At 45.5% G+C, this 13,989-nt stretch overlaps 1 protein-coding gene across 3 annotated transcripts; it reads right to left on the minus strand.

Annotated features, from left to right (window-relative positions):
- Window positions 1-473: 473 nt before the first annotated feature.
- Window positions 474-12,857, minus strand: Znf133 (zinc finger protein 133). Of its 3 annotated transcripts, none has more exons than XM_070006690.1 (5): window positions 12,598-12,857; window positions 11,383-11,529; window positions 7,935-8,061; window positions 5,284-5,379; window positions 474-2,339 (listed from the first exon to the last, which is right to left on the minus strand). In XM_070006690.1, exons 3-5 carry the CDS (start codon window positions 8,053-8,055, stop codon window positions 619-621), a joined length of 1,938 nt encoding a protein of 645 aa, XP_069862791.1. In that variant the 5' UTR covers window positions 8,056-8,061; window positions 11,383-11,529; window positions 12,598-12,857; the 3' UTR covers window positions 474-618. The 3 variants fall into 3 exon arrangements, with proteins under 3 accessions (XP_069862791.1, XP_069862789.1, XP_069862790.1); XM_070006688.1 differs by having other exon boundaries at window positions 474-2,342; XM_070006689.1 differs by lacking the exon at window positions 12,598-12,857 and having other exon boundaries at window positions 474-2,342; window positions 11,383-11,831.
- Between the last annotated feature and the right edge of the window lie 1,132 nt (window positions 12,858-13,989).

Genomic DNA, 13,989 nt, shown 5'->3' on the forward strand with positions numbered 1-13,989 from the left:
CTCATGAGCCAGATGCTTGTGGCTCCTGCCTGTAATCTTAACTACTCAAAAGGCTGAGATCTGAGGATCACGGTTCAAAGACAGCCAAGGCAGGAAAAGCCATAAGACTCTTCTCTCCAATTAACCACCAGAAAACCAGAAGTGGCACTGTGGCTTAAGTGGTAGAGCACTAGCCTTGAATTGGAGATCTGAAGGACAGCGCCCAGATCCAGAGTCAAGCCCCATGACCACCACCACCAACAACAAAAAGTCTCATGGACTTTCTTGCCCAGGCTGGCTTCAAACCGCAATCTTCAGATAGCCTCCTGAGTAGCTAGGATTACAGGTGTGAGCTACCAGCACCTGGCTAAGTTCAGTATTTTCAAAGAACATAATACAAGGAACAAAAATAGATCCTAGAAAATAAAAACTCTAGCCTCAAACCAAAGAACAAACTCATATTTGTACAGAAGCAAAGTTTATTAGAACAAAAAGCCATGAAACATGGAAATGATTTAGTAGGGAACAAACTTATATCATCACGTATGGAATGTATTTTTCTGTTTTATGGAAGTGTAAAAACTTTTGACAGTCCTCTCATCTTTTTTTTTTTTTTTAAAGAGAATACAAGGGGTCAGACTATTGCTCCAAGTCGGGCTGCAGTGGCTTGTGGTGGGTGCCCTTCATCTTCCTGTGTCTGCTGAAGTGAGACTTCCACTGAAATCTCTGCCCACAGGCCTTGCACATGTAGGGCTTCTCCCCGTTGTGCGCCCTCTGCTGGAAGGTGAGGTGGGACTTGTGGAGAAAGCCTGGGCCACTGCCTCTGCATGTGCAAGGCTTCTCTTCTGAGCATCCCCGCTTGTGTGTGATTAAAGCTGACTTGTGGCTGAAGCCCAGTCCACACTGTGTGCACACGTACGGCTTCTCCCGTAAGTGTTTCCTCTTGTGCCTGATCAGCCCTGCCTGGTGGCTGAAGCCTCGCCCACACTCCCGGCACACATATGGCTTTTCCCCTGAGTGTGTCCTCTGATGTGCAATAAGGTTTGACTTCTGGCTGAAGCCTCGCCCGCACACCTCACACACCATGGGCTTTTCCCCGGAGTGTGTCCTCTGGTGTCTGATGAGATTTGATTGTTGGCTGAAGCCACGACCACAATCTTTGCACACAATTGGCTTCTCCCCTGAGTGAATGTTCTGGTGTCTGTTGAGGTGTGACTTGAGACTAAACCCCCTCCCGCAGACCCCACACACATATGGCTTCTCTCCGGTGTGGGTCCTCCTGTGAGAGATGAGGGTTGAATTCTGGCTAAAGCTGTGCCCACAGATGCCACACACGTAAGGCTTCTCCTTTGAGTGGGTCCTCTGGTGGTTGACAAGGGTGGTCCTCTGCCGGAAGCACCGCCCACACTCCTTGCAGGCGTAAGGCTTCTCTCCGGAGTGTGTCCTCTGGTGGGAGATAAGGTTTGACCTGTCACTGAAGCCGAGGCCGCAGTCACTGCACACAATGGTCTTCTCCTCTAAGTGTGTCCTTTGGTGTCTAACCACAGCTGACTTCTGGCTAAAGCATTTCCCACACTCCCGGCACACATACGGCTTCTCCCCAGAGTGTGTCCTCTGGTGTATGATGAGGTTGGACTTCTGACTGAAGCCTCGCCCGCACTCACTGCACGAGTAAGGCTTCTCCCCCGAGTGTGTCCTCTGGTGAATAATGAGGGTTGACTTGCGGTTAAAACCTCGCCCACACTCCCTGCACACGATGGGCTTCTCCTCGGTGTGTGCCTTCTGGTGTCTGGCCAGGCTTTTCTTCAGACTGAAGCCTTTCTCACACACCCCACACACATAAGGCTTCTCTCCGGAGTGGATCCTCTGATGGCTCAGCAGGTTTGCCATCTTGCTGAAGCCCAGGCCGCACTCTCCACAGTTGACTGTTCCAAATCCTAAGACTTCTATCCTCTTCAGCAATCTGTCTGTTTCCTCGGGGTTCTGTGTGTGAGCGGGGCTGGCTTCCTTCTCCACCACTCGGATGCCATTCCGAGAGCTGACTGCCTGTCTCTGGGGCAGTCTGGAGAAGGCTCCCAAAGTGCTCTTCTCCGTTTGGCCAAATGAAGGCTTGGTGCCTCCTTTCTCGGGCTTTATCTCTCCAGGAGATAAACCTTTATCTCTCCAGGAGATTCTATCAGAGGATTGCTGCTGCTTCTCCGGGACCCTTGAGCGTGGATCTCCTGGCTCAACTTGACTTTCTGTGCACAGGCATGTGAAGATCCAGGGGGGATGATTACGTAGCACATGTTGCAAGGGGAACTTACACTTGGGGAAATCGGGAGGGCAGAAAGAATCGGGGTAGACTTCTGGTTTTGGTTCTGCTGCAGAGAGAAAGCTCTGAGTCAACACAGGAGGCCTTGGTAGGGCAGCTCCACCACTGTGCCTGATCTGATGGTGGGATTTGAGAAGTGCTACCTGGTGCTTTTTCATCTTTTTAATTTTTTAATTTTTTGGGGTCAGTTTTGAGACATGAATTCAGGGCCTGGGCACTGTCCCTGAGCTTTTTTGCTCAAGGCTAGCACTGTACCACTTTCAGCCATAGCCTGACTTCCAGTTTTCAGGTGGTTAATTGGAGTTAAGAGCATCATGGACTTTCCTGCCTAGGCTGGATTCTCAGATCTCAGCCTCCTGAGTAGCTAGCATTAGAGGCATGAGCCACCAACATATGGATTCCAACACTTCTTTACAAGACCTGCTTTCCATCACTTTATCTTACATCTCCTATTACAATCCAGATAACTTGGGTAAGGTTACAAAAAATTTAAAGCCAACTATACTAAAATTGCCTAAGAACCACAAACTGATAGGAACTATGTCTACAAGTATTTTTTTAAAATTTGGTTTGGTTTTCACTCTGACCAAGTGCTAGCTAACCATGGGGTCTAATTTCCTTATGAGGACAAAGGGGTAGATTGAGAGAACAATCATTTGAACTGGATGGAGCACCCCGGTGTGAGAAGCTGCATAAGAGTGAAAGGTGCTCCCACCTTGTACCCCTTGCTATCTCTAAACCCTTGTTAATTGCCATATTTAGTAGAGATGAAAATTCCCCCCAGAAATCAGTGTAAAAGAAAAATTTCAGGCTGGGAATGTGGCTTAATGGTAGAGTAGTTGCCTCGCATACATGAAGCCCTGGGTTCAATTCCTTAGTACCACATAAGCAGAAAAAGCCAGAAATGACACTGTGGCTCAAGTGGTAGAGTACTAGCCTTGAGCAGAAGAGGCTCAGGGACAGTGCCCAGGCCCTGGGGTCAAGGCCCAGAGCTGGCCAAAAACAAAGAAAGAAAAGATAATTTTCAGGCTTAGGATATTGCTCAGTAGTAAAACACTTCCCTATCATTCATAAAGCCCTACGTTTGATCCCTAGAACCTGAAAGGAAAAGAGAAAAAAGAAAAGAAAAAAATTCCACCTTATACCTCTGGTATAAGAAATGTTATCATTGGGCTGGGAAGTTGGCTCAGTGGTAGAGCGCTTGCCTTGCATGCCTGAGGCCCTGGGTTCGATTCCTTAGCATCACATAAGCAAAAAGAAAAAAGCCGGAAGTGGCGCTATGGCTCAAGTGGTAGAGCACTAGCCTTGAGCTGAAGAGCTAAGGGACAGCGCCCAGGCCCAGAGTTCAGGTCCCACGACTGGACCAAAAAAAAAAAAAAAAAAGAAATGTTATCATTGAATATATTGTTTCATCACAACTGGTTCTAGTCAGCTCACAGGAATCAAAGACCAGGCATTTTGAGAAACTAGTATAGATGTTACCATATCTGCCTAAACTTTTCTTGCCAATGAATAATCAGACATCAGAACCTTAGACATATCTACCTGCCAGAACTATTTCATCATATATATAAAGCTTTTCAATTATAACTGAATTACCTAGTTAGCATGGTAATAATTAGCTAATAATTATAGTTAGTATAACCACTCTTTCATAATACTTAAAAATTCCTGCTTTTTAATCCAGGCACCATGGCTCACATATATAACTGTAGTTTCTCAGGAAACAAGATCAGGAAGATCACAAAGTTCCAGGCCAGGAGTTTATGAGACTCCATTTCAAGGGAAGAAGCTGTGAAAAGCCTAAAATAGGAGGACTGAGGTCCACTTGCAGGTCTGGGCAAAAAGCAAGATCCTATCTTAAAAAAATCAGTTGAGCCGGGCGCTGGTGGCTCACGCCTGTAATCCTAGCTACTCAGGAGGCTGAGATCTGAGGATCGAGGTTCAAAGCCAGCCCGGGCAGAAGAGACCATGAGACTCCTATCTCCAATAAACCACCAGAAAACCGGAAGTGGCGCTGTAGCTCAAGTGGTAGAGCGCTCGCCTTGAGCTGAAGAGCTGAGGGACAGTGCCCAGGCCCAGAGTTCAAGCCCCACGGCCGACAAAAAAAAAAAAAAATCAGTTGAGAGGTGGGTGAGGCTGGAGGTGTGGTTCAGCAGTAGAGCACCTGCCTAGCAATTCTGAGCCCTAAGTTCAAACCCTAGTATCATCAAAAACATATATTCCTGCCTCTTTTCTGCCAGTAAACTACTAAAAAAAAAGTTACCCCTCCCTGTTTCAATGCCTATCAAATATCTAAGCCCGACTCCTTCCTTTCAGCAGCTTTAGTGGTCTTTGCTTTAAGCTAGCATGAGTCTCAGGAGCCACTGGTCTTGCCTGATACCCATCTCTCCCACCCAGTCACTCCAGACTGAATCCTGTTTCACAGAGTTCCCACTAAGTTCATTTTGTAAAATATAGGTTGTTTGAAGTTGATTTTGTATTTATTTCTGGCCAGTAATCACCCTGAGATTACAGTAGGTAATCAGCTAGATTCTGTTAGCTGTTTTTCCTATTCAAAAGGATAAAGAAAACAATTACTACTATCTCCTTCTATATTCTCCTCCATAGGAGGTAACAGACACAGGGTAAGTAGGTTCTTTGCCAGCAGAAAGAACTTCTGTGTCCTGAAAAGCCGGAAAGCTGACTTTGATATAAGAAATACCCTTACCCACCCTTAGGTGAATCCAGGTCTCTAATATGTACACTAATTTTGTGGCAACCCAAAAAGTAGCAGGCTTTATTTATACTAAACAAGGAGGACTACTGAATACAAAAAGCATACACTATTTTCACATTTTTCACTTCATACATCCATTTAGTATCTGGATCATTTTATTAAGGTAAAGTAAGATCAAGTGGACAGGTTCCCTCCCCAACCCCTGGTCAATGTATCCTCTCTCCCAACCCTCTAGGCTGCTGACATCTATATGCCACATTTGCCCACTCACTTGGACAGGGAGCTGGTAGACATTTTCTCTCCTCTTTCCACGTCTCTTTGCCTTGCTCCAGCTGAGTGATGAGTTTTGGTTTTGAAAATGGAATTCCTGCTCATAGGAAAAGAAAGTAAGATGGTGGTAGATTATCAGGTCTGGTGCCAACTGAAGATTTCAGAACCCAAACTGGCCTGAGAAACTTCAACGGATAGTACAATGACCTGAAAATAGTACAGAAGGTAAATTTGGATGGGAACACATGGTTTCCACTCCATGGTGGGTGGATGAACGCCTCTCTGATGGTTGTGATTTATCAACTTGATTGGGTTAAGGAGTACCTAAGAAATTTGTGAAGCATAGCTCAGTGTATGTTTGTGAGGGTGTTTCCAGAGAGTTAACTAAATGGGGTGTTGAAAAACCTGCCTTGAATATGGATCGCGCCATCCCAGAAGCTAAAGGCCTGAATAGAATGAAAGGGAATAAAGGAGAAAGCCAGTAGCACGTGCAGGCCTGCTCATCAGCACCCTGCTCCCTGGTCACAACATGATGCTCTGCATTCTCTTCCAGCCACAATGGAGTGGAACTTCGGAAACCATGAGCCAAAATAAACACTTCCTTCCTCTAAGCTGTTTGCTTATTCATCACAGCAATAAAGTCTAACACAGAGCATATATACCAGAGAAATGGTGTCACTGCTGTAGCTACCTGATGATGTAGTTCTAAAGACAAAGAGGGACTGGTTTCCAAGAGGAATGTGGAAGTTTGAAGACAGCTTAGAGAAGAAGACCTAGAATGCTAAAAGCAGACCTTAATGGGCAATTCTGGCAGGATTTCAGAATGCCAATATAAATGAAGACCGAAAGACCGGACTCATTAGGTTTCAGAGGGAACAAGAACTATACTGGGAATTGGACTACAGGCAATTTGTGTCATATTCTGACAAAGAACTTTTCTACATTTTGTCCATTCCCTGAAACTGTAGAGGCTGTGTTTAAAGGTGGTGGACTAATTAATTTGAATGGAGAAACAACAAGGCAACCCAGCATTCAGGCTGTAGAATGTCTATTGCTGTCTGCTTTTAGCCAGGCTTATAGTGAGAACTAGGAGCAAATAGTAGAGAGAAAAAAATAGCTCAGGCAAAGAAAAGAAGCATGTTTAAAGTTGTGGACAAGGAAAATTGGGGTATTAAAGAGATTAGAGTCACTAAAAAGAAGCCAAGTACTTTGCTTTGGGTTAACAGGGAAGATGCCACAACATCTCAAAAATCAAGAGACCCCACCCATCACAAGATCAAGGGTGTGAAAGTGTTCACTAACTGGAAACACTTTCTCTGGAGAAAAGTGCTGCTGGGTGCCCTAGTTGCAGAGTTGCCTAGGGAAGTGTTTCCTCAGATTCAACAGTCTAGAAAGTCAGAGGCCACTTCAGCTCATAGGCCACATGGATCAAGTTACTGTTGCCCTTGGCAGCAAACTCTGGCTTTGGCATGTGGCGATGGTTATGCAGGCACACAGAATGAAAGAGTTCTGGAGTTGTGGAGGCTCCCACCCAGATTTCAAAGGCCCGAGAGGCTAGGTCAGTGTATGGCAGGTAGCCTCTGATAAGGGCAATATGTAAAGCGGAGAGGGTAAAGCTGAAGTCACAATGGAAACCTGCAGGAAGTTTGAGATGCTAAGAATATGGAACATCTGCCCAAGAAAACTTCAGACAGCACTGTCAGCCCAAGAGAGAGGTCATGCGGGTTGTAAATGACAAGACCATAGGTGCGTGGCTGCTCAAGCCTGTTGGAACTCACACATCATGACACCATATGCAATAAATGTAGGAGATGGTTCTATAGGATTTAATATTTTCCTTTCTGGGATTTGTTCTTGCTTTGTTTCCACCCCTTCTGTACCTCCATTCCTCTTTAGGAATCAAAAACGTTTATTCTTTGTCACTGTGTACTAGGAGTAATAAACCTGCTTTAAAAATCTTACAGGGTGGGGCTGGAAGGTGACTCAGTGTTAGAGTGCTTGCCTTGCATGCATGAGGCCCTGGGTTTGATTCCTCAGCACCACATAAGCAGAAAAAGCCAAAAGTGGCACTATGGCTCAGGTGGTAGAGCGCTCACCTTGAGCTGAAGAGCTGAAGGACAGTGCCCAGGCCAATAGTTCAAGCCCCACGACAAAAAAAAAAATCTTACAGGGCTCACAGTTAAGTGTTTGTCTTGGATTTCAGAAGGCTTTGGATATGGACTTTTAAACAATGTTGGAATTATAAAGGCTATAAGGACTCTTCAAAATGGACTGAACATTTATGCATTCATGAGACGTACATGATCCTTTTGGGGTTGTAATGTTAAAGGTTAAAAGGGCTGTGCTGGGTGTCAAGTTGATAAAGTGTGGATTTGTGATGGTTAAGCTTGCCACCTTGACTTAGTTGAGAAGCACCTAGGAGGATCAGTAAAGCACACCTCTTGGTGTGTCCGTGAGGGTATTTCCAAAAAGAATTAACAACAGGGTTATGTAGGTGGCATCATCCTACACAAAATAAAAGGAGTCCTCCCAAAGGCCAAGTCAGAAAGCAAGATGGCTGTCTCAAGCACAGCAAAAACTAAAAGTTCTTGTAGTGCAAATGCAAGTCCTAGATGTACATCTATATCTTATATATCTATATCCATATCTTACCCAGAGAGACCAAGTTGCTATAATTCTCCAGCATCACTTCTCTGTAAAGGGTCCTCTGAGCAGGGCTCAGCAGGCTCCACTCCTCCTCAGAGAAATCCACAGCTACATCCCTGAATGCCATAGGTGCCTGTAATATAAAAACAGCCCTGTTAGCCAGGCACTGGGATCTCACACCTGTAATCCTAGTTACTCAAGAGGCTGAGATAGGAGGATCACTGTTCAAAGCCAGCCTAGAGACTCTTAACTCCAATTAACCACCAGAAAACCGGAAGTGGTGCTATGGCCTAAGAGGTAGAGCACTTGCCTTGAGCTGAAGAGCTCAGGGACAGCACCCAGGCCCAGAGTTCAAGCCCCACGACTGACCAAAACAAAAAACAAAAAACAAAAAAACAACCATCCCTGTTTGCCCAGGAGCCAACCTTATACATGGCTTATACTGCTTCCCAGGGGGAGGCAGTAAATATCAACATCCTGATACCATGTGTTTCACAACCTTTAAACCAGTCTATAATTAGTTGGCAGCATATATATTCAAACTGGTATACAAAAAAAAAAAAAAGAGTCTCAGAGTTTTAAGAACCTTAAATCCAGGCAGAAGACCAAATAAAATATATAAATTAAGCAACAATAAAGAATAACAGACTTGGCAGAATGTCCCACATCCACAAATCAGCCAACGACAAATGCTGGAGGGGATGTGGAGAAAGAGGAACCCTATTACACTGCTGGTGGGAATGTACACTTATACAACCACTTTAGAAAACAGTCTGGAGGGTCCTCAGAAAGCTAAAGATTGACCTCCCTTATGACCCAATCATACCACTTCTAGGCATCTACCCTGAACAACAGGAACCAATATACAAGGACACGTGCACCTCTATGTTTATTGCAGCACTATTCACAATAGCTAGGATATGGAAACAACCCAGATGTCCCACCACAGATGAATGGATCCAAAAATTATGGTATCTATATACAATGGAATATTTTTTTTTAATTTTATTTTATTTTATTTGAGAACATACTGTACAGAGGGGCTACAATTACATGGGCAGGATAATGCATACATTTCTTACCAAGCATTGCAGCCTCCTCCTTTGTTTACCCTTCACCTCCCTTCCCAGCCTCCCCCCTACACAATGGAATATTATGCAGCCATTAGAAATGACAATAATGGCATTTGCAGGGAAATGGATGGAGCTAGAAGGAATCATGTTGAGCAAGGTAAGCCAAGAGCAAAGAGACAAACAGTACATGGTCTACCTGATAAGTGGATGCTAAATCCAAAATGTTAGGTGATACAACAAAATTAACAGGACTTAAGAAACAAAGAACTTCCACTCATCTGGTTGAACCACTACTAAATAACCCCATGCTGCTGATCACATGTATGGTGTGTATGTGTACACCATTATATGTTATAGACTGTGATAGACAATTTGCTCCAGGAAAGTTAGAATGAACTTGTGACTTTAAATGAGCATCATTATTCCACAATACTGTAAAATTTGGGAAATTATGTAATTACTTAAACACAATTTAAAAAAAAAGAAAGAATCTTGGGGAAGGTACGGAAGGAAGGGATGGTAGGGGGAAAACAATGGAGGGGGTAACAATGCTCAATAGGAAGTGTACTCATTACCTTACTCATGTAACTGTAACCCTTTGTATAGTATCTTTACAATAAAAAAATTAAAAAAAAAAAAAAAAGAATAACAGACTTGGGCTGGGAAGGTGGCTCAGTGGTAGAGCGCTTGCCTTGCATGCCTGAGGCCCTGAGTTCGATTCCTCAGCACAACATAAGCAAAAAGAAAAAAAAAAGCTGGAAGTGGCGCTGTAGCTCAAGTGGTGGAGCGCTAACCTTGAGCTGAAGAGCTGAGGGACCACCCCCCCCAAAAAAAAAAAAGAAAAGAAAAAGAAAAAGAAAGCTCAGAAGAAGAAAAGGAGTAACAGAAACAGGGTGGAGTTTGAGATTTTTTTTTTTTTTGGGGGGGTCCGGTCGTGGGGCCTGGGCGCTGTTCCTCAGCTCTTCAGCTCAAGGCTAGTGCTTGAGCCACAGCACCACTTCAGGCTTTTTTCTTTTTTGCTTATGTGGTGCTGAGGAATCAAACCCAGGGCCTCAGGCATACAAGGCAAGCGCTCTACCACTGAGCCACTTCCCAGCCCAAGTTTGAGATTTTGAAATAGGCTAATTAGGAAAGAAACTCTTTGGCTAGTGTTTGTTCTACCACCTAAGCCACACCTCCAACCCCTCCTTTTCAAAGAACAATCTGTACTTCACTAGGATGAAGTCTGTTTGGAAGAGGTGAATGGAATTTGCTGTTGGACATACTAGGTTTGATATACACACAAGATATCCAAGTAGAAATGTGAAGTCGACAGCAGAGACAAAGGAGTAGAGCCAAAGGCAGAGTTCTTGGCTGAACCTCAGATATCTAAAACCTTAAGAGTGGATAGCTCTTGTATCATGTAGTAGAAGCTATAGCAGTTCACAGATCAGTAAGATCAGGAGAAACAGGAGCAGGAAGGCAGAGGCAGGGAAAACCATCATGTTGAATTTAGATACTTTTTTCCTGCTTCTGGCCATGCTATTCTGTCTGGGAGGAAATTTTTACTTTTTGTGTTTGGTTATGGGGCTTGAATTCAGGGCCTGAGCACTGTCCCTGAGCTTTTTCACTCAAGGCTAGCACTCTACCACTTTGAGCCACAGTGTTACTTACGGTTTTCTGGTGGTTCATTGGATATAAAAGTCTTACGAATTTTCCTGCTTGGGCTGGCTTCGAACTGTGATCCTTAGATCTTAGCCTCCTGAATAGCTCGGATTACAGGTGTGAGCCACCAGCGCCCAATGAAAATTTTACTTTTTAAACAACTAAAGAAAATTAAATATAGATTAGATATTCAATAATAGTAACATTATTAATATTGGGTCTAACAATGAAGTCATACAGGTAGGATTTGGACCTATAGTAAAATAAAATTTATATATATATAGACATGCCTACTGAGGTATTTGCAGATGAAATAATTGGGATTTGCGGCAAACTACATTAGCATGGAAAAGTTAAGTGAGTGCACATAGAACTGAATGATAACTTCACAGCACTTGACAAGACCTGAACAAATGCTGAGAAAAGAAATGCAGGGGTGGAAGTAGCACTGTGGCTCAAAGTGGTAGAATAATAACCTTGAGCAAAAAAGCTCAAGGACAGTGCCCAGGCCCTGAGTTCAAGACCCGTCAAACCAAGCAACTAAACAAAAAATGCAGGGGCAAGGATGAAAGTGTAATGAATAAGGGGACTTGGTTGGAATATTTCTTGTGAAACAAGCCTGTTTTCCTGAAGGAACCAGCTGGAGCACTGATTCCCAAAGGGACATTACAGAACATAAGACATTAAAACAAAGCAAAGGAAACCCAATCATGGATGCAAAATTAAGTGGTACTCACCTGAAACTGGGGTCAGGTCCCAAAGAGCCCTCCTTTCCTCATCCAGGGATCATGGGAGACAGAACAAATAAGGTTTTCAAGTCACTGGAAATCAGCAAGCTCTAATCACATGACACCTCTTGTTGCTCAAAAGTACTGGGAATGGACCTAACAGAAGGAGGAGGAAAACAAACAAACAAACAAAAAACAACAAGAATTTGGGGTGGCTTCCTAGTTATAGAGCTGGTGTAGTCCCACAATTCAGGTTACCCAGACAGACATGCTGTGGTCACTGAGCACCAAGTGATCCTCTGCTGTAATAAAAGGTAATCTTAGAATATACCTCCTTCTATTTGTGCATCTCAATGACGCAGGTGCTACAATCAAGTGAGTCAAGTGAGGCAGATTGATAGCAGCCTCTTACACCAAGATGACAAAACTATGAAGTGCCAACCTATGACCATGGAGATAAGGACTGTAAAGATGGCCACTGTGTCCACTTTGAGATGAATCAAAATTAGTTATGAGGTAAAGTGTTGAATCTGGGCAACAAGTCTTCAGAGTTCTGTTTCTGGCTGCCTTGAAGTTTTCCATAATAAAACATGCAAATGGAATTTTTAATTCTGTGATTTTTGTGGTAATATTACTTTGAAAAACTTACCCAGTTTGACCTCCTCTTCAAGGCCCTAACCTATGGCCGACTAAACAGGCAATGTAACCACTCTGGAGAAACCTGGACTCATTTGACTAAGTCGGCTGCCTCCCTTCCCCACTCCAACAAGGCCAAGATGTGGTTGGACCCAAAGACCACCGGCTGCCAAACAACCAAAACTCTGGTGATACTGGGCCCCAGGTGCAGTCTCACCCCAACTACACAGTAAATAGAAGAGTTCAACAATCCTCCTTACTCAAGCCATCACAAACCTAGGGACTAGAGACTTCGTCTCTCAAGAAAACGATTTCAGAGAGGCTGAACTTGTCCCCACCCACAAGAACCCTACGAGAGAAGGCCTGGGTGTGCTACAGCCACCTACCAACCCGGTTTCACCGCTGAGGTTCACCCCACTCCCTGGGAGAGGGGCGCCCACACCCCCAAAACCAGACCTCGGGGAGAGGATGCGCCCAGTCACTCCAGAGCTGCCCTCAGGGTCCACAGACTTAGGCCACAGAGCAGCCTTCCTTCCCGGGCAGAATGGGGTCTGGCTGCCACAAGGGCCCCAGGGGAGCAGCACTCACCAGAGCCAGCAAAGGACAAGGGGGGTCGCTCCGGCCCCCAGCTCCAGCTGGGCGCCGGGACTACACCACCCAAAATTCCCCGCGGGACGCAGAAACCACACCTCCCAGGATGCTCGGCGCGCCTCGGCTCGCTGCCATTGGCCTCGCGCCGACGGCCCGCGGCTCCCATTGGCCTCCGGAGGGCTCGTTTCTGGATAACATGCCTCTGGCCAGCTGGAGAACGGCCACCGCGGCACCTGAGCCCCCCGCCCCTCATCATACACCATGTAGAGGCTCCCGGGTGAAGCTCCTCAGCCGGCCGTGACCCTCTAGTTCAGCGCCACTCCCTCAAGGACTACACTTCCCAGTGACACTTGCGAAAACTTCCGCTTCCTGCATGGACGTTCGCCCCACCCCAGCCAAGCGGAAATGACGTCTCCTAGGCGCCTCTTTCAGTCTGGTGTCAGTCCAGGCTTATGGCGGGTGAGGCCGACGTCTTACTTAGCCTCTACGTTTTCTCGGGTCCTGCGTGGGAGTTGGAAACTTGCCCTGTGTCCCAAGGGCGCCAGGGTGGCCGCGATCCCTCCGGGCACACATACCTTTTCAGTCTTAGGGGTAGGCCACGGAGAGGCCCACCGGTCTCTCCAAGGCCTCACACCCAGGACAAAGTTAACCTGGATTCTGAGGCCCCGGCCCCGGTCCAGGCACCACCCTGCCCGAGCCTTTACACTGTTCCCTCGTACTGGACTCTACAAAGCTGCGAGCAAACTCGTTTTCTGGGGCAAGAGCCTCACATTTAAAAGTGGTTTTTAAGTTTTATTATGAAGGTGATATACAGAGGGGTTGCCATTTCATAAGTCAGGTAACAAGTGAAAAGATCCTTCACGTCCATCCTAGGGGACCCGGAGGCAAGCAGACACAGGAGAAAGATTATCAGTTTTGAGGGGCCATATTTTCCCAGGAGAGGGAGCACGTGGCACCCAACCCTACGCAAATAGCAGGAGGGTCTAGGGCAGGAAGTGAGGTAAGTGTGCTCAGGTGGGTCTGGGCGGAGAGAGGGAGTGGACAGCTGTTAAGTGTTGGGAGGAACTCAGGTCTGTGTGGAGATGAGGACCAAAGGTGGGCTTAATGCAAACGTGGGCTTAATGCTAACAAGAAGTACTTTTTTTTTTCCTCCCAGAGCTGAGGACACAACTCAGGGCCTTGCATTTGCCAGGTAGTGCTCTTCCACCCAGCTAAATCCCCAATCCCAGGAGCCTCTTATGTCATCATGGCCTGAATAGAATCTAGACAATAGATGGAGACATGGACTAATGATCTTGTAATCTACACACTACATTTACAATTTTTAAAAAAATCTAGATATTTTATCTTTCCCAGAGTAACCCTCTTGCTCCTACATTTTGAACCGTG

Source organism: Dipodomys merriami, unplaced genomic scaffold (genome assembly GCF_024711535.1).
Source record: "Dipodomys merriami isolate MVZ:Mamm:240054 unplaced genomic scaffold, mDipMer1.0.p SCAF_7, whole genome shotgun sequence".
Taxonomy (NCBI): domain Eukaryota; kingdom Metazoa; phylum Chordata; class Mammalia; order Rodentia; family Heteromyidae; genus Dipodomys; species Dipodomys merriami.